General features: G+C 42.4%; 1 protein-coding gene across 3 annotated transcripts in view; it reads left to right on the top strand.

Annotated features, from left to right (window-relative positions):
• Positions 1-3,529: 3,529 nt before the first annotated feature.
• Positions 3,530-24,724, top strand: part of LOC129861080 (sodium- and chloride-dependent taurine transporter-like) — a 37,470-nt gene continuing 16,275 nt past the window's right edge. The window contains exons 1-7 of one of the 3 annotated variants that reach the window (XM_055932168.1): positions 3,530-3,697; positions 4,516-4,588; positions 13,749-13,978; positions 14,213-14,347; positions 18,168-18,402; positions 19,956-20,088; positions 24,030-24,164. In XM_055932168.1, coding sequence (XP_055788143.1) covers positions 13,750-13,978; positions 14,213-14,347; positions 18,168-18,402; positions 19,956-20,088; positions 24,030-24,164 — 867 coding nt within the window. In that variant the 5' untranslated portion in view covers positions 3,530-3,697; positions 4,516-4,588; position 13,749. Of the gene's footprint in view, positions 3,698-4,515; positions 4,589-8,765; positions 8,970-13,748; positions 13,979-14,212; positions 14,348-18,167; positions 18,403-19,955; positions 20,089-24,029; positions 24,165-24,724 lie in introns of those variants that run through there. The other 2 variants (XM_055932166.1, XM_055932165.1) reach the window with 2 other exon arrangements.

Here is a 24,724-nt window from a genome sequence, read left to right on the forward strand (position 1 = left end):
GATAGATTTTCATGTAGTCATGTAGTTTAATCCCTCTTCCTGGTCTTCTCACTGCTTTCCAGGTCGTTGAGGCACTCTTCCAGCAGTTCTTCCGGCATTATGACCTTCCAGAGGACATTGTCTCCAACCGTGGGCCCCAATTCACATCATGAGTATGGAGGGACTTCATGGAGAAGTGCGGTGTCACGGTCAGCCTCACTTCAATCCAACTGGCTGGTGGAGAGGATGACCCAGGGACTGGGGAGGTTCCTGAGGAGTCATTGTCAGGACCGGCAGGGTGAGTAGACATGATTTCTTCCATGGGCAGAGTACGCCAAGAACTTGCTGTGTCACTCCTCCACTGGGTTGACCACCTTCCAGTGTGTTCTGGGTTTTCAGACGGCTCTGGCCCCATGATCCCGGGGCCAGACCAAAGTTCCTGCAGTTGACGAGTGGTTCTGGCACGCAGAAGAAGTGTGTACGATGCGAATGTGAGACTCCAGCACGCTGTCTACCATCAAAAGGAACAGGCAGACCACCACAGCAGTGAACACTGTTCCACCCTGGGGATCGTGTCTGGCTTTCTACCATGAACCTCCCAGTCCGCCTGCCCTGCAAGATACTGAGCCCCCAGTTTGTGGGGCCGTTCAAGGTTCTCCGGAGGGTCAACGAGGTGACGTATAGGTTACAGTTGCCCAGTCACTCGTATCTCACCCTCATTTCATGTCTCCCTTCTCAGGCCGGTGGTTCCTGGTCCGTAGCTGATGCTGTCCCCCACGACACCCCACCACCTCCCCTGGACATCGAGGGGAGTCCGGTGTATGCTGTCAGATCCCTACTGGACTCCTGGCATCGTGGGGGTCAGCTCCAGTATCTGGTGGACTGGGAGGGGTATGGCCCAGAGGAGCGGTGTTGGGTTCCGCTGGAGGACATTCTGGATCCCAACATCATCCGTGATTTCCACCTTCACCGCCCGGACTGACCCGCTCCTCGGGGTCGCCCCCCTGGTCTGCGTCATCTGGTGGCAGGAGCGCGCGTCAGGGGAGGGGGGGTACTGTCACGTCTGCTCCTCCCCTCCGGTGCACGACGTCGCCAAAATACTAACCACCAGTCCCTGGATTCATTATTACGCACACCTGGCATCCTTCATTATGCGTACCTGCAGATCATCATGATTCACACCTGGACTCCATTACCTTCCTCATTACCTCCCCTTTATATGTCCATCCCTTATGTTCATTCCTCAGTGGGTATTGTTTTCATGCTATCTCGCCACTGTTTCGCTGTCTTGTTTGTTGTTTTATTAAACGTTTCACCTGCTTCTCGACTCACAGCGTCATCGTTACACTCAAGGGCACATACAACAGATTTTTTCACTGGGTCGGCTTGGGGATTCAAACCAGCAACCTTTTAGTTACTGGCCCAACACTCTTATACTAGGCTACCGACTAATGGTTGCTATCTCTGGATGCAGAAGTAATAGACAAATGCAATGTACAACCCAATGTACAACCCAGAAGTCTCAAACACAATGTTTAAAAGGGGTTAGAAGTGGGTTTATCTAATTGTAAGATATCAATTAAGGAATCAGTAAATTGCATGTAAAGTCTACGGCTAGTTAGTGATCTGGCACATTTTCCTAAGGGTGTTACTCTAAAAGTTTTCTCTTTCTGTAATTTCACGCCACACAAAGTTAAAATATTAAAGCTGTTACTATGTATTTCCTATCCCTGATAGTGACTAGTGTTACTGGAACAGTCACTGTCACAGATTACTTTTTGCATGCTTAATTAACCAAGTTAACCTATTGAATAATTGACCAGTTGTGTGACCTGAATAGTTGTATTTAAGCTCACTGTGCTTCTGCCCACAAGAAGTGATGAAGTACATTGGTATAATGGAGTTTTGGTTTGGTTAGAGCACAAGGCTACAGTACAAAAGTCTATGAGCTCAAAAAGTTAAAGATAAGATCAAGACAAGATGGATGCTTGCCTTGATTTGAACTGCCTTTGATTTGAACTGCACTTGATTTGAACTGCCCTTGATTTGATTGCAAATGCAGCTGCTACAAGAAACAGAATTTATGGAATGGGACATTTTGCAAAAAGCCATGCCTAAAACAAAATGTATTTAAAGCCTGTTGTCTGCCGTTACTGAATTCGCACTGCCTGCACAACTCAGATCCAAGAAACTGTCATATAAACACCTTGTTACCAAACCTACAGCATTAAGCTTATTCAGAATGACACCTCCCTTGGCAGTTAGGTAAATAGTGGTCTTGCACAAGGTAGGCTGTTACACAACTATAAGGCTGATATGGAACAACACAGATATGATATCACAAAGCAATCTCATCAGGTGATCCAGATTCCAAATACAGCTTTAGGAGTGTTCCCACCATTTTGTTCATGTCACTGGTGAAAAAAATCCATATTCTTGTTTCATGTAACATGTTCAGAAGCTACTTTAGATGCAAGTTCAGTTGCAGTCGCAAACACTGGTCCAAAACAGAGTAGTCTTGAAACAACTTCCTCTTTCTCTGCCATTTCCCATTTCGCTTAGAGAAAATAGTGGGCCCTGCTGACAGAGCATATTGTTCTCTTAGGGGGAAATGGGTGCTGAAACTCAGGGGACTGGGCGGCCTGACAACAGTCTTTGCTTTACAAGAGGCACTTTGGCTAAAAGGCTGTGCCAAGGTACCCAGTACAGGCCACCATGGCTGCTGCCCATCTGCACAAACAATAAAGAAAGGCTCTTTTTGATTCAATTCTGAAGATGAAAAAAACCCGGCATGTAGCCTTGAACCGGCTACTCAATGTTACACAAGAAATGGGTCAGTGCCCGAAATCACATAATTTCCAGATTGAGGTAAACAGTATAACAACAGATAGCATGCGGTTTGGGAGTAAAATATCACTTTCTGTGGTTCAGGTATAGAAATGTAACCTCTCTGTAGAATGCATAGCATTTGGTGAGACTAGTTTCCCCCTGTGGTTTGCTGACTGTTCCCCTTACCCCTGACTAGTGTGTCCCACAAAGCTCCTCCATGCCAACACGTGGTCTTGCCATCTGTTTGGGTAAGGTTGGTTGTCTGTCAGCATTGGATTAGTCTACTAAAGTGCAATGAACCAATATGCACTGAGCTGAACAAACATACAAATTTGTGTTTTCATATTAGGCTACTTTGAAAAATGGGATAGGCCTGATGTTCTTAGGTTGTGCAATACTGAAGACAAATGTGATGGAACTTACATTTAGGACCATTTTTCCTATCATCAACCAGGTCCTTGCTTATGTTTTAGGTATTATTGTTCATGGCTATGTGGGTTATAGTTATTGTAATGTTTCACTGGTTACCAAAGCCTGTGATGAAAACGCCACAGCAGTCCCTCATGTCCTTTGTCCTTTCCATTTCTTTCTTGGCTGAGTTTGTGAGTCCGCATGCATGCCTTGCTTTGAGACTTGATCGAGCCAGATGAGGTGAGAGCGCCGAGCGGTTCAAATTAGCGGGAAGCTGTCACTTTAAGAATAAACTCTCCTGTTGCATGGGGAAGCTGGTGATTTTCCACTCAAACTCATATTAAACGCACACCCGCTCTTAGAAACAAAGGTCAGAGAGAGAACTCGTGTAATTCATTTCCGATGCAATTGTTTTATTGAGTACTCACAGCACAACACAAGTTTAAGGGACAGCTCGAGCTATAAAATTATCTGGCAGGTAATTAAGCATCATCTTTACCCATCAGAGAGATAAGTAATAGCAAATTAGATTGTTGTTTGTATGTTCTTAATGTATAGGCTAATATTCACATTATTTTCATGATATAAGTCATATTATGATTTATATTATCTGAATAGAGCAGCCAATGTATGTTCTGTAACAATTCCTCAAGATTTTGGACTGAAATATACATGTTGTTCTTTGATGTTTTCAAATATAAAAGTAAGTGTCCTCTTGGGAATCTCTCTCCCTGCTTGATAATGTTTTATTTGAAGTGATGCTAATAATTGCTGTGTGTATAAAACCTAATTATGCGGTGCGTGTGTCTGTGAGCGCACATTATGTGTAGGCTAAAAACACCATAGCTTGGACATTTGTGAGCGCGCTTCCGCGTTTAAAATTCTATAAATGAATAGGGCTATATTTCCTACACTATAGCATTGCTTTTTATAATGCGATGCATTCTAAGAGGTCAACTTTTGGGGTTTGGGGTGGCTGTATTGCCTTCAAGCCTTCACACTCCTTTACGATGTTACTGTCTGTCTCTCCCACGTGTGCCTTCTTAATCTACCCTAGTCTATATTCGATGGATTGGTTTTGTCAAAGTGCAATGATGACGAGGACTGTTATTTGAAAGACGATGCTGTTTGTGAATTAGTTGTGACGGTTTAAGATGGTTTTAATACCCATTAACAGGTTGTACATTTGAACCCACTTATTTGGTCTTCACTCTGCCTGACAGAGTCGCAACTCTCGACAGAGAAACAGGCATTGATTGAGATTGAGGCGTGTCCTTTTGGTCCCATATGTTTTAGAAACAACAGTGCTGTGGTTTGCCATCCGGATCGACTCTCGCCCTCCATTGGCGACTTGCACGACTTGAAAGAGGTGACGTTTTATGAATCAGATAATGACATTTCAAATTTGCTGCACCTTTTGGATAAATACTTATTGATGTGTTGGCTGAGTCTTTGAGACACTGACACAATAGGCTGTAGTAGGCTAGTCTACAAACTAATGTGTCATAAAGATGAAGATGGCTTGTGTTTTTGTTTTGTATGTCAAGAGTGGATTATGAAACTAGGCATTGCACTATTTCCTAACCATTGTCTTGGGTCTTTCCTAACCAACCATGAATGAGTTGTTGACAGTAGCCAAGCATACACTTACAGTAATGCTGAAAATATGATGCTTTCTCACAGAAGCCTGTATACAAAGAATCAAAGGATAATGTGAAATCGATAGATATGTGCATTTTATTTACATTGTATAACTGCATATTACCACGTTGATTCTTCATGTCATATTGTCTTCATTATATGATCAATCATTATATCTACCCTTTTTATTTTTTTAACTCAAATGGGCCCTTGTTGAAGAAGACATCAAAAGGGGTAACTGTATTGAGTTTTCTGTCATATGAATATGTAATACACTGCAGCTATACTGATGTGTGCACCTTATTACTGAGCCAGTATGCAATACTCCACACCTATCAAAATAACAGTCCCATGGGGTCAAGCATCAGGCTACATTATCCCACGTCTCTGTTATCTGACATACAGTGCATTCGTAAATTATTCAGACCCCTTGACTTTTTCCACATTTTGTTACGTTACAGCCTTATTCTAAAATTGATTTTCCTCATCAATCTACACACAATACCCACATAATGACAAAGCAAAACCAGGTTTTTAGAAATGTACATAAATATCACATTTACATAAGTATTCAGACCCTTTACTCAGTACTTTGTTGAAGCACCTTTTGACAGCGATTACAGCCTTGAGTCTTCTTGGGTATGACGCTACAAGCTTGGCACATTGGTATTTGGGGAGTTTCTCCCATTCTTCTCTGCAGATCCTATCAAGCTCTGTCAGGTCGAATGGGAAGTGTCGCTGCACAGCTATTTTCAGATCTCTCTAGAGATGTTCGATTGGGTTCAAGTCTGGACTCTGGCTGGGCCACTCAACTGCATTCAGATACTTGTCCCGAAGCCACTCCTGCATTATCTTGGCTGCGTGCTTAGGGTCATTGTCCTGTTGGAAGGTGATCATTTGCCCCAGTCTGATGTCCCGAGCGCTCCAAAGCAGGTTTTTATCAAGGTACTTTAGTCCGTTCATCTTTCCCTCTATCCTGACTAGTCTCCCAGTACCTGCCACTGGAAAACATCCCCACAGCATGATGCTGCCACCACCATGCTTCACCATAGGGATGGTGCCAAGTTTCCTCCAGACGTGACGCTTGGCATTAAGGCCAAAGAGTTAAATCATCAGACAAGAGAATCTTATTTCTCATGGTCTAAGAGTCATTAGGTGCCTTTTGGCAAACTCCAAGCGGGCTGTCATGTGCCTTTTACTGAGGAGTGTCTGCCGTCTGGCCACTCTATCGGGTTCTTGGTCACCTCCCTGACTAATGCCCTTCTCCCCCGCTCAGTTTGGCCGTGTGGCCAGCTCTAGGAAGAGTCTTGGTGGTTCCAGACTTCTTCCATTTAAGAATCATGGAGGCCACTGTGTTATTGGGGACCTTCAATGCTGCAGAAATGTTTTGGTACCCTTCCCCTTCCCCTTCCCTCTTTGCCTCGACACAGTCCTGTCTCGGAGCTCTACGGACAATTCCGTCGACCTCATGGCTTGGTTTTTGCTCTGACATGCACTGTCAACTGTTGGACTTTATATAGACAGGTGTGTGCCATTCCAAATCATGTCCAATCAATTGCATTTACCACAGGTGTACTCCAATCAAGTTGTAGAAACATATCAAGGATCATCAATGGAAACAGGATGTACCTGAGCTCAATTTCGAGTCTCATAGTCTGAATACTTATGTAAATAAGGTATTTCTGTTTTTCTATTTTTAATGCATTTGCAAAAAATTCTAAAAACCTGTTTTCGTTTTGTCATTATGGAGTATTGTGTGTAGATTGATGAGAAAAAACAGTATTTCATCCATTTTAGAACAAAGCTAAATGTAACAAAATATGGAAAAAGTCAAAGGGTCCGAATACTTTCCGAATGCACTGTAGCTCTCCCTCCTGATATGTAAAATGCACATTTGTTATTGGATTACACCTTTAATATATTCCATTTGCTTAAACACAAATGTTGTGCAAGACAAAACCCCTTGAGGTGGATCCAGTTGTTTCCAATGGGATCCGGAGAGCTGGTTTGGGATGCTTGGCTGTTATTTGATGAATGTTTCTCTTTTCTATAATATCATGCTACACGGTAACATCCTGTCATGTTGATATAGAAGGTCCGCCCTCACAGATGATCTTGATTTGAACTTTATCTGCTGAATGTAAAGAGTAAAAAAAAAAACTCCCCCTGGACTGTTGTCTCCAGGCAAGCTGCATCAGTTCAATTTGATCTTCTTAGAGCCATCCCAGAATTCGAAGCCAGGACAAGCACTCCAGCTCCATAAATCTATTATATTACATAATAGCGATTGTGTGCTGTCCACTGTATATCAAAATAAGGGTGGGGTGAGTAGAAATTATAGAAGCAAAGCTACAAGTGAGCCTACATATTAATTGGTTTGGACAACATGTAATACTCCACTCAATTAAGTAATTGAGGAATGGTTTGGCTGTTATAAAACATGCAGACAAGGCTTTTTTTTTTCCAACCATGCCCAGCGCATGAGGGGCATATGATTTGTCATAAACAGAAGATATACCTTTGACTAAAGGTCTTATCAAATCATTTGATAGTTTACAGTCTTTGATTCTGTCTTTAATTGCAGTTGCAAATGAGAACTTGTTCTCAACTAGCCTACCTTTTCAATAAAGTTGAAAAAAAAAAAATGCTTCAGTCTCAGAAGATAATGTCAACAGTCTAAGACCACAATGCAGTGGAATAAAGTAAAATAAACAAAAATATATTCGGAGATTTGCGATGACGCCCCAATTTTTCCTTCATCCTCTAATGATATCAAGAAAAGTTAAGGGTCTGCAGTTTAATATAAAAATGTGGCTTGACTTTACATTGACTGACAATTTAAAGCAACTGTGTGAAACAGGAGCTCTGTCACACTCCTACTCCTCTGTTGTCTGCCAATTTGTAACGGAACACAAGACAAATCTCAAGGAAACTCATTCACAGTATAACTTTGGTTTCTTTAACATTATGTAACAGAAGGTTTCTTTGCACTATGCAAAACAATGTGAGTTGTTGTATTTTTCCAGAAGTGGCAAGGATATTCGCAATCTGGAAATATAATTTGAAGTAACTACTTCTGTGTGTGTGTAAAAGCCTGCCAATAGCCAAGCCCTGTCTTCTGTCAAAAGGATTGCTCAAATCCTGTAGTCAAGTTTAACACTTTTTTTTAATTACCGTGCCAGCTATTGTACACGTGAGATCCTTTATGAGTATATTATGGTGTCTAAACAGAACAGGGAAGAATACAGGAACCATCACCTTATTAGGTGTTGTTATAGAGTGTGCTGTACCTGGTTTACGTTTCAGAGATAACCTGGCACACGCCATGTCAAAATGGAGCAGAAGGCTCCCAAAGACACCACAGAGACACTTCCCTGATTATATCCTGCCCCTGATTTTAAGAAAACTATATTTATATTCACAAACAGTTCCCATAGAGATATTTGAAAGTCTTTGCTGTGATGTGAAATGATAGTCACAAGCAGTTATAATAGGAAATGTCCCACATTTCCAATGCTATGTGGAAGTGGGACATTAAGACAGTAATACATGAAAAGTTAGCATGGTCAGCCAAGCCAGTCATCAGTCCCTTCCTTCAGTCCCTGTCCAGCCACCACCCCTTACCCACATAATGTTTTATGAGGGCTTCTTTCTCCTGCCTGGAAGCTGTCCCATGAGGCTTGATTTCCCCTGCATGCTGCTGCTCATGGCCTACTACTCTTTTCACACCCTCCCTCCCTCCCTCCCCCTTCCTATCCTGTCATCTGTTTCAGTTACGTGAATAAGAGGTGCCTGTGACACATGCAGGGCAAAGCATTCAGCCCCAGTCCCTCACTGTGTGTGTGTTGGGGGGGGGGGGGGGGGGGGGGGGGGGTGTTGTAAGTGGGAAGTGGAAATTTACAGTCCCGAATCCGTATCTGGAGAGTTGGTCCGCGACTGCGAGGCTGTGCTCAATCTCCACATAGGATTTAATTGTCTTTAGCTGAGGGCGGGACTCGCTGTCAGCTCCACTTCTTGTAAGCAGTGTTGGCATAAAGACATTCAGTACAGAGGAATGGTGACAGCTGAGAGAGAAGCATACTACATATATCCACAGCCATGAAGGAAATGTAAGTCCCTGGAATTACTCAACTGAAATAATAAAATAGCCTTATCTAAATCTTTATGTCAAGTGATTATTAAGGTCTGTTTTGGGATGCTTTTTGTTTAATCTGAATGGAAAATGTCATGTAAGTACTTAGAAACCCTCGAATTAGCATATTTGAAATGGCTTTGTTAATGCTTTGTTTGAGTGTGAAAGGGGGAACTACTTCACAAAGACTAAGGATTGCATTCAGTCCTTTATTTCCACTTGCCTTTTATCTTTTGCAATGCATGTTTGTTACATAATCTTTCTTTATGTTTGATTGGATGCTAAGTTGGTGATGTGTCTAATGCAGTGTTTTCAGATAATCACAGTGTGATGTTTTAGAAGGGTTTGAGAATGTCTGGGTGGGTCATGTGGCAGATCCCATGGACTGACGGCAGACAGCCTCCCAGCACCCAGCAGGTGAAAGCACATAGAGCAAGAGAGGGATAGAGAGAGGAAGAGAAATAGAGTGCGTGAGAGCTGATACAGTTATGTAATGAGGTTTGAGAGTGGAAAGCAATTCAAGTTGACTTGTCATGCATAGCAGAGACAGAGAAAACCTTGAAAATGACAGCAGAATGAGCAGAGCGATGGAGAGGACCATAACTGGAGCTGGATTTAGTAATGAGGGGCTGTGTGGTTGTAGCTCAAACAGCCATTCAAAGGGCCATTTCACCATTTTTCAACTTCTTATTCATCTCCAGCACCACCCCAACATCAATTGATGTGAAAATGTTGCGTTTCTATGTGTTGTAGTAAAAAAGATAGAGGAAGATAAGTGTTTCCAGTGACACCATCAGTGTGCATCGTGTGATTTTAACCAATTATGAGTAGGCATTGCCCACTAATTGTCTATTAATTAGTTGATGATGTCATTGGAAACACTAATCTGCATATCTTTTTTTAATACAAAACATAGAAATGATCCACTTTCACATATGTTGATGTTGGGGTGGTGCTGGAGATTATGAATATGAAGTTAAAATGAAATTTCCCTTTAATTATTTAATGAACTAATAAGTAGTTATTTGAGACTGCAAAACAAGTTCACTTTTTTGTCAGACTCTGAAAAACAGAAGCACAGAGCGGTCACTGGTCAATGAGTGCAGCTTTGCATTAGATTTTCACAATGTGGTATTTATTAGCTACAATGTGTGTCTGTTCTATTTCTTAGTCTGCCTGTACAGTGGCTACACGATGTAACTGTCTGGAGTGTTAGTCACACGACAAGGTGAATGAAGATACCTTACGTTTTAAAGATCTATGGCTGCCTTTCAACTGAGAGTAGTTTGGATAGATTGTTCTGTAAACTGGCAATACATGTATGTATTTGAAAAGCAAAAGCAAAAATTATAACCACAAATGGTGCTAAGTGTTAAGTGGCAAGTCCATGCACTCGTGTGGGTTTGAAAGTTAAAAAGCCTTTAATGTATGTGCTGATATTATTAAAATACACCAACGCAAATAGGCTTACACTTCATCAGGGTGTCTGACAATAGTATGTATTGTTGAGAGATCCAACTATAAATCAACTTGAATTATACTGTTACTTTCAGAGGCTAAAGAGAAACATTTACTTATTGGAGAAAGATTTGTTCTCTAGCTATTGTTCTGTGAATCTTTTGGAAACCAAGCACCTAGTCGACTGACTCGTAAGCTTTTGTGAGGCACACAATCTTCAATGACAGATTTCCATTGGAGCCAGCGAGAGTAGAGGGGAAGCCTTTAATGTTCTCCGTTTCTCTGTTTCTGCCAACTGCATTTCAGTCAGAGCCTGCCTCAAAAGGACAGGAAACCTTACTCTTTTACACTGGTATTATCAGACTTACAATTAATCATAGCTGCTTTTTTCATTCTTCCTGTTTTATACGACACCATTAATTGTATTCCAGCAGTAAGCTTAAATCCATTTGTGTCTTAACATGTCCAAGGAATATCTCCTGCCCTGCCATGCTTTGATTGGCACAGGCAGGGAAACGGGATACCTGAGACAGTAATTCCGAATCCTGTCTTTCTTGGAAAGGCTGTTTACAATATAAACATTCAGTGAACTTAAGCTGTGGGATCTTACAGAACCCATCCAAGCTTTCGGAATGGACACGGATACAGAAACGGCCTTCAGAAAGTATTCACACCCCTTGAAGTTTCCACATTTTGTTGTGTTACAGCCTGAATTTAAAATGGATGCGCAATACCCCATAATATAAAAGTAGAATTATGTTTTTAGAAATGTTTCCAAATGACAAAAAAATTAAAAGCTGAAATGTCCTGTGACAATAAGTATTCAACCCCTTTTTATGGCAAGGCTAAATACGTTTGGGGCGGCAGGTAGCCTAGTGATTAGAGCATTGGGCCAGTAACCGAAAGGTTGCTGGATCAAATCCCCAAGGTAAAAATCTGCCCCTGAACAAGGCAGTTAACCCATTGTTCCCCAAGTGGCCGTCATTGTAAATAATCATTTGTTCGTAACTGACTTACCTAGGTTAAATAAAGGTTAAATGTTTTTTTTTAAATTCAGGAATAAAAATGTGCTTTAGCAAGTCTCATAACAAGTTGCATTGACTCACTCTATGCACAATAATGGTGTTTAACATTTAATTTTTAATGACTACCTAATCTCTGTACCCTACACATACAATTATCTGTAAGGTCCCTCAGTCGAGCAGTGAATTTCAAACACAGATTCAACCACAAAGACCAGGGAGGTTTTCCAACGCCTCGCAAAGAAGGGCACCTATTGGTAGATGGGTAAAAAAAAGCAGACATTGAATATCCCTTGGTGCATGGTGCAGTTATTAATTACACTGTGTATGGTGTATCAATACTTCCAGTCACTACAAAGATACAGAAATCCTTCTTAACTCAGTTGCTGGAAAGGAAGGAAACTACTCAGGGATTTCACCTTGAGGTAAATGGTGACTTTTAAACAGTTACAGAGTTTAATGGCTGTGATAGGAGAACAGTGAGGATGGATTGTGGTTACTCCAATTGACCGAGTGAAAATAAGGAAGCCTGTACAGAATATTCCAAAGCATGTATCCTGTTTGCAACAAGGCACTGAAGTAATACTGCAAAAAATGTGGCAAAGCAATTCACTTTTTGAACCTGAATACAAAGTGTTAAGTTTGGGGCAAGTACAATAGAACACATTACTGAGTACCACTCTCCATATTTTCAAGCATGGTGTTGGCTGCATCATATAATGGGTATGCTTGTAATTGTAATAAAGGACTGGGTAGTTTTTTCTGGATAAAAATGGAGCACAAAGGACAAATCTACACTGGAGTTTCTTACCAAGAAGACAGTGAATGTTTGAGTTACAGTTTTGAATGAAGTCTACTTGAAAATCTATGGCAAGACCGGAAAATGGGCAAATAATGGGCAAATGTTTCACAATCCTGGTGTTGAAAGTTCTTGGAGACTTACCCAGAAAGACTCACAGCAGTAATCATTGCCAAAGTATTGACGTAGGGGTGTGAATACTTATGTAAATTCATATTTATGTATTTCATTTAAAAAAATGACTAACATTTCTTAAACATGTTTTCACTTTGTCATTATGGGGTATTGTGTAGATGGGTGAGAGAAAAACATTATACATGTAATTAGTTTTGAATTCAGGCTGTAACGCAACAATATATGGAATAAGTCTTGGAGTATGAATACTTTCTGAAGGCACTGTATCTTCTCTAAATTTGCTTTTAGCATTAAGAAAATTCTTTGGCAGTGATTCTGGTTACATATTTATGGTGGATATCATGAGTTTGTCAGTGTTGTAGTTATTTAATATATTATTTTTTGTCTGTGGTCTGAAAGGCATACGGTATATCCTGTTCAAAATATTTCCTTTCCTTAGATGACAATGTACCCCCCACCTTGAAGGGAAGAGTAGGTTGTTGCTTCTCCTTGTATTTGTGTTCTTCAAGTATTGTTCCAGCTGCATTACCAGCAGACCTGTGTATTTGAGTGGTACTTAAAATACTATTTCTGTGTATTTGAGTATTTTCAAATACACAGCCCAAAATAAGTACTTTTATTTGAGTATTTGAATGGTTATTTGTAAAATAGTCGTATGTTCAATACTTATTCAATACTTATGTCAAATACTGTTTTCAAATACCTGGGCTAAATGCATGGGAGTGTATTTGCGTCAGTGTAAATTCGTTTTTCATTATTTCGTTATACTTTCCAAGTGTATTTCCAAATATATTAAACTACTTTTCAAATAAAATATATCTGAATACTTACTTTGAATGTATGTGAAAGCAATTGAGCTATTTGACATATGATTTGAACCCAGGTCTGATTACCAGGACATGTCGCAATATGATGTCCCTGGTTAATTAATGGATACAAAATTATACATAATCAAGATTTCTTATATTATGCACATAGAAATTATATTTGTACAGTGCAAGTGAAGAGATTATTCAACCCAGAGAGATTTGCAATGTAAGATGGAATGTATATCCAATGTGAAGTAAATAAGAGAGAACTGTGGCGAGGAGGAAGCCGTATAGTGACTCCTGTAGCAGTTCTCATTGCAGGCTCTATACTGACACATAGCTGTATCACTGTATCACGCCATGGCTGACTATACAGCACGTGAGAGACCCTCATCTTGCTAATGCGCCGTCCTATCTCTGCCTTATCCGGCTCACGTCTCTCTCTCTTCCTATTCATCTCTCTCTCTCTCGCGCGCTTTCTCTAATTCTCTCTCTCTTTCCTTGTCCTTGTCCTCTCTCCTCAACCTCTATAGCATGGCACAGAAAGAGAAACTCCAATGTCTGAAGGATTTCCACAAGGACACGCTGAAGCCTTCGCCAGGGAAGAGCCCGGGCACGCGGCCGGAGGACGAGGCAGAGGGCAAGCCCATCCAGAGGGAGAAGTGGGCCAGCAAGCTAGACTTTATCTTGTCCGTGGCCGGAGGCTTTGTCGGTTTAGGGAACGTGTGGCGCTTCCCGTACCTCTGCTATAAGAATGGTGGAGGTAGGCATTCAAATGAACATGGGCCCTTTCTCCATACAGACAGGTCTTAAAGTTGGGGGTCACTCAAGTTTGATAAGTTTTCAGGAACCTATAAAAAAACTCAAGTCGGAGACTGCAGTTACAGGATTTTGATTTGTGAAATGGCTGTGGGTGAGCACATACTGTAGACCCTGACATTTGTAGTCTAACTGTCTGTTCCCTTTCTCTCCCTCTCTCTTCCTCTCCTCCACCCAGGTGCATTTCTCATCCCCTACACCATCTTCCTGTTTGGTGGAGGCCTGCCGGTGTTCTTCCTGGAGGTGGCTCTGGGCCAGTATACCTCTGAGGGAGGCATCACCTGCTGGGAAAAACTCTGCCCCATCTTCACTGGTGAGTCACCACACTGCTTCCCATTACCCTAATACCATTCTCCCCTATTGCCATTAAGGCCGGTCGTCATCAGGGAAAGTAGGCAGGGAAAGGGGGTTGTGTAAGCCTTCTTGGACATGTACTGTAGGTGGTAACGTCAGCGACTGACAGAGGGATTAGCGAAGAGCCTAAACACAGTTTCCATTAGCGTTGCTCAGGCGGGGCGCCAAACCTGCTTTGTGCCTGCTTAGTGCCTTGTCCCATCGCAGAAAAAAATCCCTACTGAAAATAATGTTACCAGCCTTTAATCTAGCCTCGATATTATTCACGTCCTGCTTTTTAAAAAACAACGAATTCCAGTGACAACTACTGCAGTAGTTCTGTTTTTCTGACTGCTCTTGCGAAACTCCCTAGCAGCGTCTGATTGTGCTGTTGGTCTGTGGGTTGCTAGACTCAGTGCACAGACATTGAGTTCTGCTAAGGTCTCCCTCCCTGTGTTCTGATGGGTAATTGGACCATAGCTACTTCCCGTTAGCATGCTCTGTGATGTGTAAAATATATTATTCAGCATAGCTGTGGAGCAGACTGGTCCCAGATATGGATGTGCTTCAGCCAACTTTCTCTGACTGTGTTTTTGACATGCATAAGGATTTAGCTAAAGCACACAGTGCTGCTGATCTGCGAACAGGTTTGTTGAGGATTGCCTCATTTGCATTGGAGCCTGGAGTGGACGTAATCAAACACCAAACATTGAACACTCTAAAAGGCGCTGCATGGTCAATCCGATGTCTTCATTGGCCGTGCAGCATTTACGGTGATACTGCCTCTGCAGAAGACAGGGCATTCATACTTCTTGCGCTTCGCGGAGCAGCACAGAGCTGTTGAGCAGAGCTGTTGTGAAGGAAGTAGTCAAGGAAGTGAGTTTGTGTTTATGCAGGACCTCCCGCCCCCACCTACCTTCAACCATTCATGTCAATGAGGAGTCATACAGAGTTACACGGAACCCTCAGTATTGTTACAACATTTGGGAGGTGATGCAGTACGGAGCTCAATTTGGCCTCTGCTTGCCTCTGGAGGCTCCGCAATTGCCACACCCTCCACAATTGCACACCCTCCATACGGAGCCTTCGACCACATCGGATCAAGCATAAATTGGCTTTTAGACTGGCCCATTTTTTTTGTACTTGTGGCAGCTAAGTACATACATGCACACGCACATGTATTTTCAGCCTTGGTTGTGTAAAGTACTGCTGAGTTCTGTGTTACCATGGCAACAGAGAAGGTTAGAGCGAGTTGCCTAGCAATGGGATCTGACCCAAAATGATAAATATCTCATACAGCGGATCAGCAAAAAAACATTTGTTTTTTCATGAAATGATGGACAGTGTAGGTCTTGGCAGCAGGGGGCCACCTGTTTTGTTTGTCAGCACCACGGATATGTTATCGGATATTACTGTATTATGATGTTGTTATTACAGTCCTGGCGTCACGGTTTGGCACTGTAACGTATCTCCTTATCAGCCAGGGTCCTGCCATAGGTTTACACTGTGATATGCTACTGGCAGACCAGTTCTAACATGTAGACCAGTAGGTAGAGAGACAGCTCCCAGCCATAAACTGCTATGCCATGAAGCCGGGAGCGGCAGGTAGAAACAGACAGCTGAATACTGGGGTGCAGCCAATCTTCAGCATCTGTTGATGAGCTTGAATAATCAAGGAGTGCTGAGGCAGCTGCCTAATTGACTGGGGGGTTGTGTGAACTGGCACACACATGCACGTGTGCATGCATGCACACACACACACACTCACTTGCGCACACACACACTCACACACTCACACGTGCGCAAACACACACACGCACATGCGCACGCACACGTTTGCTTACCCACATATAGACTAGAGAGTGACAGATGCCCACAGGTGGCCTATAGGCCGGCTGCCATTGTCCCTCTTAGTGTTTTATCACACCTTCAGAAGGCCTGCCCTGCCTCACCTACCACACACACAACCCTGACTGGCGGAGGTAACGCCACTTTACAAATAGATCAGAGGAGTGGAAGACTACAGGGGATTTCTGTGACTAAAGTCATTATTACCAGAGTTAGTACACTCAAGCCAGGGAAACATCCTCTCTGTGAAATAGGAGTGTTGAGTTGTGAACATCCGAGTCAGTGGATTGGTTTCTAATGATTTTATAGACATACATTTAGTCAAAAGGAACTAGGTCAGTGCTGTTCACTGAAGTGCTTCAGCTCCAATGTTGGCTTTACTTAATTTAGTTTACAAGGGGATTCAGTGACACATTGAAGACCCTATGGCACTGTTCTGCTACAGTAAATGCATTGAAGGGTTTGATTCCAATATACGATAAACGGCAATTGAAATGAATGGTCCTTTCTCAGTGAATCAACTATGGCTGTTATCGTACTTTCAAAACATTTGCGTTAGAATGTGTTTTTTTGCATAACGCAATATCCGACACTCTTGTTTCATACGAAAATGTGTTATATCCAGAGCTGTGTTTAGAGAGCAGGGATGTTGGTGTTTCTGCATTATGATGTATTTACATGACACTACAACATTTTATGGCAGCCATGTTAGCACGCCATTAACATTACACAAGGAATTGTAAAAATAAATGCTATGTAGCCTAACTGAATGTCTAGAATTATTTTTAAAAAATGCTAAAAGTTAGCCCAACTCTCTAAATATATGGGTCTGGCAAAATCCACTGTCCAGATGTGCTGAACCTTCCAAATGGTTTTTGCTGCTGGCGCAAAAGTGAGCAATTTAGCGAATCATTGTCATTGTTCAGTCGTAAGTTGTATTATATATTTGTATATTATTGATAGTATTATATGTATATTATTATGAAGTGTATATAATCAAACTCAAAATCTTCCCTTGATTTATCCTAACGAAACAAACCTGTAAAAACCCTATCAAATTGTTACATAAGTTGCTTAAATGTCCAAAAAGAAAACATACTTTCCATACACTGTTCACTCTCTGGATACAATAAATTGGATATGTGATAGGGTATTTGTGTAATATAGTTTAAACAAATTAATTATTTTAATATGTGTTTATTTATGTATCAATACTTTATTACATGTGGAGGGTGCCAGGTAGCCTGGCAGGTAGCCTGGTGGGTTAGAACTTTGGGCCTGTAACCTAAAGGTTGCTGGATCAAGTCCCTGAGCTGACAAGGTAAAAATCTGTCATTCTTCCCCTGTGCAAGGTAGTTAACCCACTGTTCCCCTGGTGCTGATGACGTGGATGTTGATTAAGGCAGCTGCCTGCAACTCTCTGATTCAGAGAGGTCGGGTTAAATGCAGAAGATACATTTCAGTTGAATGCATTCAGTTGTACAACTGACTAAGTATTCCCTTTTCCCTAATTGTTTAAAACCCAATCCAGATACTTTTTCTATTGCAGTTCTGTTGTTTGGGGTGGTTACATAGCATTTTGCCACAAAACATGATTACTTGTCTCCCTAAAATAAAATTACCTTGCAGTATATTTTAAACAAAATCATATGTGTCTTTTCACTAGCCCATTAATCGGTAACATGAAAAAAGAATAGCTCAATCTCTTTCACAAGATGTGTTTTTAATTAATCAACATTTCAAAAAAATTTATATATAGTGTTTTGGAAAGAAACTCTTGTGGTTTCACAATTTAGTTGTAGGACATCAATTTTTCATGGTGATTTCATCATGGCTGTGACATTCCAAGAACACTAGTTCTCTGTTTACTCCCAAGCTTCTGCACTGGTTTACTGATATAATAAAGAATCAATCCAGTATTGGTTTTAATGAATAATTTCTCTTCTCTGTAGGTATTGGCTATGCCTCTATCGTGATCGTCTCTCTCCTGAACATCTACTACATAGTGATTCTAGCCTGGGGACTCTACTACCTATTCCAGTGCTTTCAGCCGGAGCTGCCCTGGGCCAAATGCAATCAGCCGTGGAACACAGACCGGTGTGTGGAGGACACAGTCCGCAAGAACAAGACCCTAATGCTGGCTGCCAATATCACCAACTTCACCTCCCCCGTCACTGAGTTCTGGGAGTGAGTACTCACTGTCTGACAGCTGGGTTGACTCTGTACTGACACACACACACACACTCACACACACACACACACACACACACACACTCACACACACACACACACACACACACACACTCACACACACACACACACACACACACACACACACACACACACACACACCTTTCATGCATACACACGCACGTGAACACAGACAGGTTTACAATGTCAAAAAAAAACTCCAATATAAACAGTGCAGATACTGTGCCTCTTCCTTGTTTGCTGTAAACTTATGTTTGAATGGGCAACATTTCCAAGAAATCCCCCCTCTATCATGAGGTTCATTCTATCTTTAAATTGGATCATTTCACTGTACTATATTTGGATCAAGGGGTATTATCCTTTTCCTTTCCTCTTAAAAGTCTTGCCAAAATTGTATCCTCTTGGGAAGCCACAACCACTTAACTTCAAATCACAATTTAGGTTAAGATGATGCTTATTGACATTTGGCCAACACAAAATCCAGCATAGATGATATCTACTTTTTACCAGAGTCATATATGGGGCGGCAGGTAGCCTAGTGGTTAGAGCGTTGGACTTGAAACCGAAAGGTTGCAAGATCAAATCCCTGAGCTGACAAGGCAAAAGTCTGTTGCACTGCCCCTGAACAAGGCAGTTACCCCACTGTTCCTATCCTGTCATTGAATATAAAAATGTGTTCTTAACTGACTTGCCTAGTTAAATTAAAAATATATATACAGAGTGTACAAAACATTAAGAACACCTGCTCTTTTCATGACATAGACTGACCAGGTGAACACCCTTATTGATTTCATTTTTTTTATCCACTTCAATCAGTGTAGATGAAGGGGAGGAAACAGGTTAAGCCTTGAGACTATTGAGACATGGATTGTGAGGGTGAATGGGAAAGTGAATGGGAAAGACAAAATATCTAAGTGCCTTTGAACGGAGTATGGTAATCTCACCGGTTTGTGTCAAGAACTGCAACGTTGCTGGGTTTTCATTCTCAACAGTTTTCCACGTATATCAATAATAGTCCACCACCCAAAGGACATCCAGCCAACTTGACACAACTATGGGAAGCATTGGCGTCAATATGGGTCAGCATCCTTGTGGAACGCTTTTTGACACCTTGTAGAGTCCATGCCCTGACGAATTGAGGCTGTTCCACAGAAATAGAATAGAACACATAGAATGAAAATAACATTCTGTCATATTCTCTCAAAATTGTCTCAGAGCACAGTTCATTCAGGTCCAGGGTGAGCTAGAGCAGAGGAGGGTTGGTGAAAACTAGACCTCACAGACACACTATTACCGTCACATCATGTGGATGTTTGCTTTTCACTGCGGTGATGTAACCTCTGTTGGCATGAAACCTTGGACAGGACCCACAGGAATTATGACATGTCACACTTGCCCTACTTTTTAAAATGTTTTTGTAGAGTGGAAAATGTACTGTACTGTATCGTTCAGGGGTCTACATAAGCCTACAGTTCTGTCCCATCAGAACAGTCATTAACCTGGATGCTGTCTGCCCCCTCTCTGCTAAGACGCAATGTGCTGAGCATCTCCTCTGGAATTGATGACATCGGGCCATTGAAGTGGGACCTAGCCCTGTGTCTCCTGGCAGTGTGGATTGTCTGCTTCTTCTGCATCTGGAAGGGAGTCAAGTCCACTGGGAAGGTGAGTAGTAGCACGATGTGGTTGTTATCAGGCTTGTTTGTAGTCTCTTAAAAAGTGTGTTTATAGATGTCGGATCTTAATTTGATCACCCTGTTGCAGGACAACTTTACTACGAAAAATGTATCAACCCCTACAAAAATGTCCATTAATTATAATCAACATAATATTTCACATTTCCTGTTGCTGCAGAATTATTTTCCTGCTGGTGCAAACTGGCTCAAGTTAGTATCCTACATCTGTATGTATACACCCAAAAAAGGGAATTACTTAATATGTATTGTCTGCTCCCTAAGGGCATTAACCTGGGTGCTAGGTGTTTTCTGTTGTAGCCAACTTGTCTCTGTCACTGACAAAGCAGTAACGGTCTGTTGATGATTGCAGAAACAGGCAGGTTAGTCTGTTTGATTAAGGACTGGTAGTTACTGTACTGTACATTAGGTTTTGGCCAGACTCAATGCTGACAGTGTGTTAGTGTGCAGTACAGAATGGCAGATCCCCTCAGAGCTCTGTCTGTCTGTCAATGGAGCGGGACAGTCACTGGGCTGTGTCCAACACTGATTACTGAACCACTTAAAGGACCACTGTGGCTTGTTGGGAGACCTATCAACTGTCTATTTGGCGAACTGTTATGGAAATACCTAATTCGTGGTTTCAGCTCTGTACAAAACACAGAATTAGCCCCTTCCATTATGGTAAACAGTTGCATATCCAGCATTAAATCAAATCAAGTTGTATTGATCACATACACATGGTTAGCAGATGTTAATGCGAGCGTAGCAAAATGCTTGTGCCTCTAGTTCCAACAGTGCAGTAATATCTAACAAGTAATCTAACAATTTCCCAACAAGTACCTAATACACACAAATCTAAAGTGAATGAGAATCTGTACATATAAATATATGGATGAGCGATGGCCAAGCGGCATAGGCAAGGTGCAATAGATGGTATAAAATACAGCCTTGCCTATGCCGCTCGGCCATCACTCATCCATATATTTATATGTACATATTTTCATTCACCCCTTTAGATTTGTGTGTAGTAGGTAGTTGTTGGGAATTGTTAGATATTACATGTTAGATATTATTGCACTGTTGGAACTAGAGGCACAAGCATTTCGCTACACTCGCATTAACATCTGCTAACCATGTGTATGTGACCAATACAATTTGATTTTACTGTATGTACATATGATATGAGTAATGTAGGATATGTAAACATTATTAAAGTGGCATTATTTAAAGTGGAATTGTTTAAAGTGACTAGTGATCCATTTATTAATGTGTCCAATAATTGGGTCTCTATGTAGGCAGCAGCCTCTCTGAGTTAGGGATTGCTGTTTAGCACTCTGATGGCCTTGAGATAGAAGCTGTTTTTCAGTCTCTCGGTCCCAGCTTTGATGCACCTGTACTGACCTCGCCTTCTGGATGGTAGCAGTGTAAACAGGCAGTGGCTCAGGTGGTTGTTGTCCTTGATGATCTTTTTGGCCTTCCTGTGACATCGGGTGCTGTAGGTGTCATGGATGTGTTGTGCAGACCTCACTACCTTCTGGAGAGCCTTGCGGTTGAGGGCGGTGCAGTTGCCGTACCAGGCTGTGAGATAGCACGACAGGATAATCTCGATTGTGCATCTGTAAAAGTTTGTCAGGTTTTTGGGGGAAGAGACAAATTTCTTCAGCCTCCTGAGGTTGAAAAGGCGCTGTTGTGCCTTCTTCACCTCACTGTCTGTGTGGGTGGACCATTTCAGTTTGTCCGTGATGTGTACGCCGAATAACTTAAAACTTTCCACCTTCTCCAATGCTATCCCTTCAAAGTGGATAGGGGGGTGCTCCCTCTGCTTTTTCCTGAAGTCCACGATCTCCTTTGTTTTGTTGACGTTGACGTTGAGTGAGAGGTTGTTTTCCTGACACCACACTCCGAGTGCCCTCACCTCCTCCAAGTAGGCTGTCTCGTTGTTGTTCGTAATCAAGCCCACTACTGTTGTGTCATCTGCAAACTTGATGATTGAGTTGGAGGTGTGCATGGCCACGCAGTCATGGGTGAACAGGGAGTACAGGAGGGGCCTGAGGACGCACCCTTGTGGGGCCCTAGTGTTGAGGGTCAGCAAAGTGGAGATGTTGTTTCCTACCTTCACCACCTGGGGGCGGCCCATTAGAAAGTCCAGGACCCAATTGCAAAGGGCGGTGTTGAGACACAGGGCCTCCAGCTTGATGATGAGCTTGGAGGGTACTATGGTGTTGAATGCTGAGCTGTAGTCGATGAACAGCATTCTTACATAGGTATTCCTCTTGTCCAGATGGGATAGGGCAGTGTGCAGTGTGATGGCGATTGCATCGACTGTGGACCTGTTGGGGTGGTATGCAAACTGAAGTGTCTAGGGTGTCCGGTAAGGTGGAGGTGATATGATCCTTGACTAGTCTCTCAAAGCACTTCATGATGACAGAAGTGAGTGCTACGGGACGGTAGTCATTTAGTTCAGTTATCTTTGCCTTCTTGGGTACAGGAACAATGGTGGCCATCTTGAAGCATGTGGGGACAGCAGACTGGGATAGGGAGCGATTGAATATGTCCGTAAACACACCAGCCAGCTGGTCTGCACATTCTCTGAGGACGCAGCTAGGGATGCCGTCTGGGCGAGCAGCCTTGCGAGGGTTAACACGTTTAAATGTTTTACTCACGTCGGCCGCGGAGAAGGAGGGTGGCGGCGCAGTCCTTGTTAGCGGGCCGCGACGTTGTCACTGTATTATCCTCAAAGCGGGCGTTTAGTTTGTCTGGAAGCATGCCGTCGGTGTCCGTGACGTGGCTGATTTTCTTTTTGTAGTCCGTGATTTCCTGTAGACCCTGCCACATACGTCTTGTGTCTGCGCCGTTGAATTGCGACTCCACTTTGTCCCTGTACTGGCATTTCGCTTGTTTGATTGCCTTGCAGAGGGGATACCTACACTGTTTATATTCAGCCATATTTCCAGACCTCTTTCGATGGTTAAATGAGGTGGTCCGCACTTTCAGTTTTGTGCAAATGCTGCCATCCACGGTGTCTGGTTATGGTTATGGTAGGTTTTGTCTTGAGTGGTGATCCAAATAGAGGATCCGCTTCGGGAAAGTTGTATTCCTGGTCGTAATATTGGTAAGTTGATGTCGCTCTTACATCAAATAGTTCTTCCCGGCTATATGTAATAAGACTTAAGATTTCCTGGGGTAACAATGTAAGAAATAATACATAAAAAAACTAAATACTGTGTAGTTTCCTAAGGACTCGAAGCAAGGCAACCATCTCTGTCGGTGCCATCTTGAATTGTTCATTACCATATCTTAACAAGGGAGTGGCTTAAATCTACACTGTAAAAGGCTGCCATTATTACCATGTAATACATATTCTTATCCCCACGCACCTAGAGCAAACACAGAGCTCTACATGTCACTTGGTTATGTTATGGAGGCCACTGCTTATATGACGGCAGCTGTTACTTCAGTTAAAAGGCTATTGTAAAGTATATTTCCATGCACTCACTCCAGCTGCCCACCCCAACTGAAAACGCCTCACACAATGCAATCCACAACAGTCAACTATCTTTGTGCAGTTGTGTCCTTCTGTGTATTCCATGCTCCCTTTCCTATTTGTTTAAACCAATTTATTTCCTAGCAAAAAACATTCCATTCTGTAAGATGGCCAACTGCGCCACCTTTTATATTTTGAAACCTTGGCTTCAGTTGATGGGCTATCTCTGGAGCCCTAAGGAGTGGGTAGAAGTTACCCCCAACCTAACCACTGACACAGGATCAGATATTTCTTCATCCCTTTAAGAATTGGTGATATGGTAATCGAATCCTAGATCTGTAGTTGGGAGTAACTTCTACCTCAAGCATCCTCTCCAAGTTCCATTCTGTTAGGAAACCTTAAATCAGCTAATAAATCTATAATTGTCTCTTATCTGTTTTCTCTAGGTGGTGTATGTCACAGCAACTTTCCCTTTCGTCATGCTTATTGTGCTGCTGGTGCGTGGAGTGACTCTGCCAGGGGCGTCCGAAGGGATCAAATTCTATCTCTACCCCAACCTGACCCGCCTACAGGATCCAGAGGTAGGAGCCATAACTCTTACCCAAATTCTCACCCCCACCCCTCTACCCATCTTCCCTGTCTCTGTGCAATCCCCTCTGCCTGCCCCCAATGACATGACTACACATATCCCCTTTCAGCATCAATGCATATCTGTTTACTTACACGTCTATCAGGGCCTCTCACTGACAACTCTACATCATAAAGTAATCTGGACTGCGGAAAAGGAACCGGTACACAGCTTTGGTTAAGGCTGGTTGAATTATTAGTGACACTATAATCTTTGAGAGAACATGTGCTCACAATGCAAGACTCGCTAGAACTCTCCAACCATCCAGGTTTATGACATACACCACCTGACTCGTCGAACATCTCATTCCAAAGTCATGGGCATTAATGTGGAGTTGGTATCCCCTTTGCTGCTATAACAACCTCCTCTCCTTTGGGAAGGCTTTCCACTAGATGTTGGAACATTGCTGTGGGGACTTGCTTCCATTCAGCCACAAGAGCATTAGTGAGGTCAGCACTGATGTTGGGTGATTAGGCCTGGCTCGCAGTCGGCGTTCCAATTCATCCCAGTCAA

This window comes from Salvelinus fontinalis, chromosome 8, assembly GCF_029448725.1.
Source record: "Salvelinus fontinalis isolate EN_2023a chromosome 8, ASM2944872v1, whole genome shotgun sequence".
NCBI classification, from domain to species: Eukaryota; Metazoa; Chordata; class Actinopteri; order Salmoniformes; family Salmonidae; genus Salvelinus; species Salvelinus fontinalis.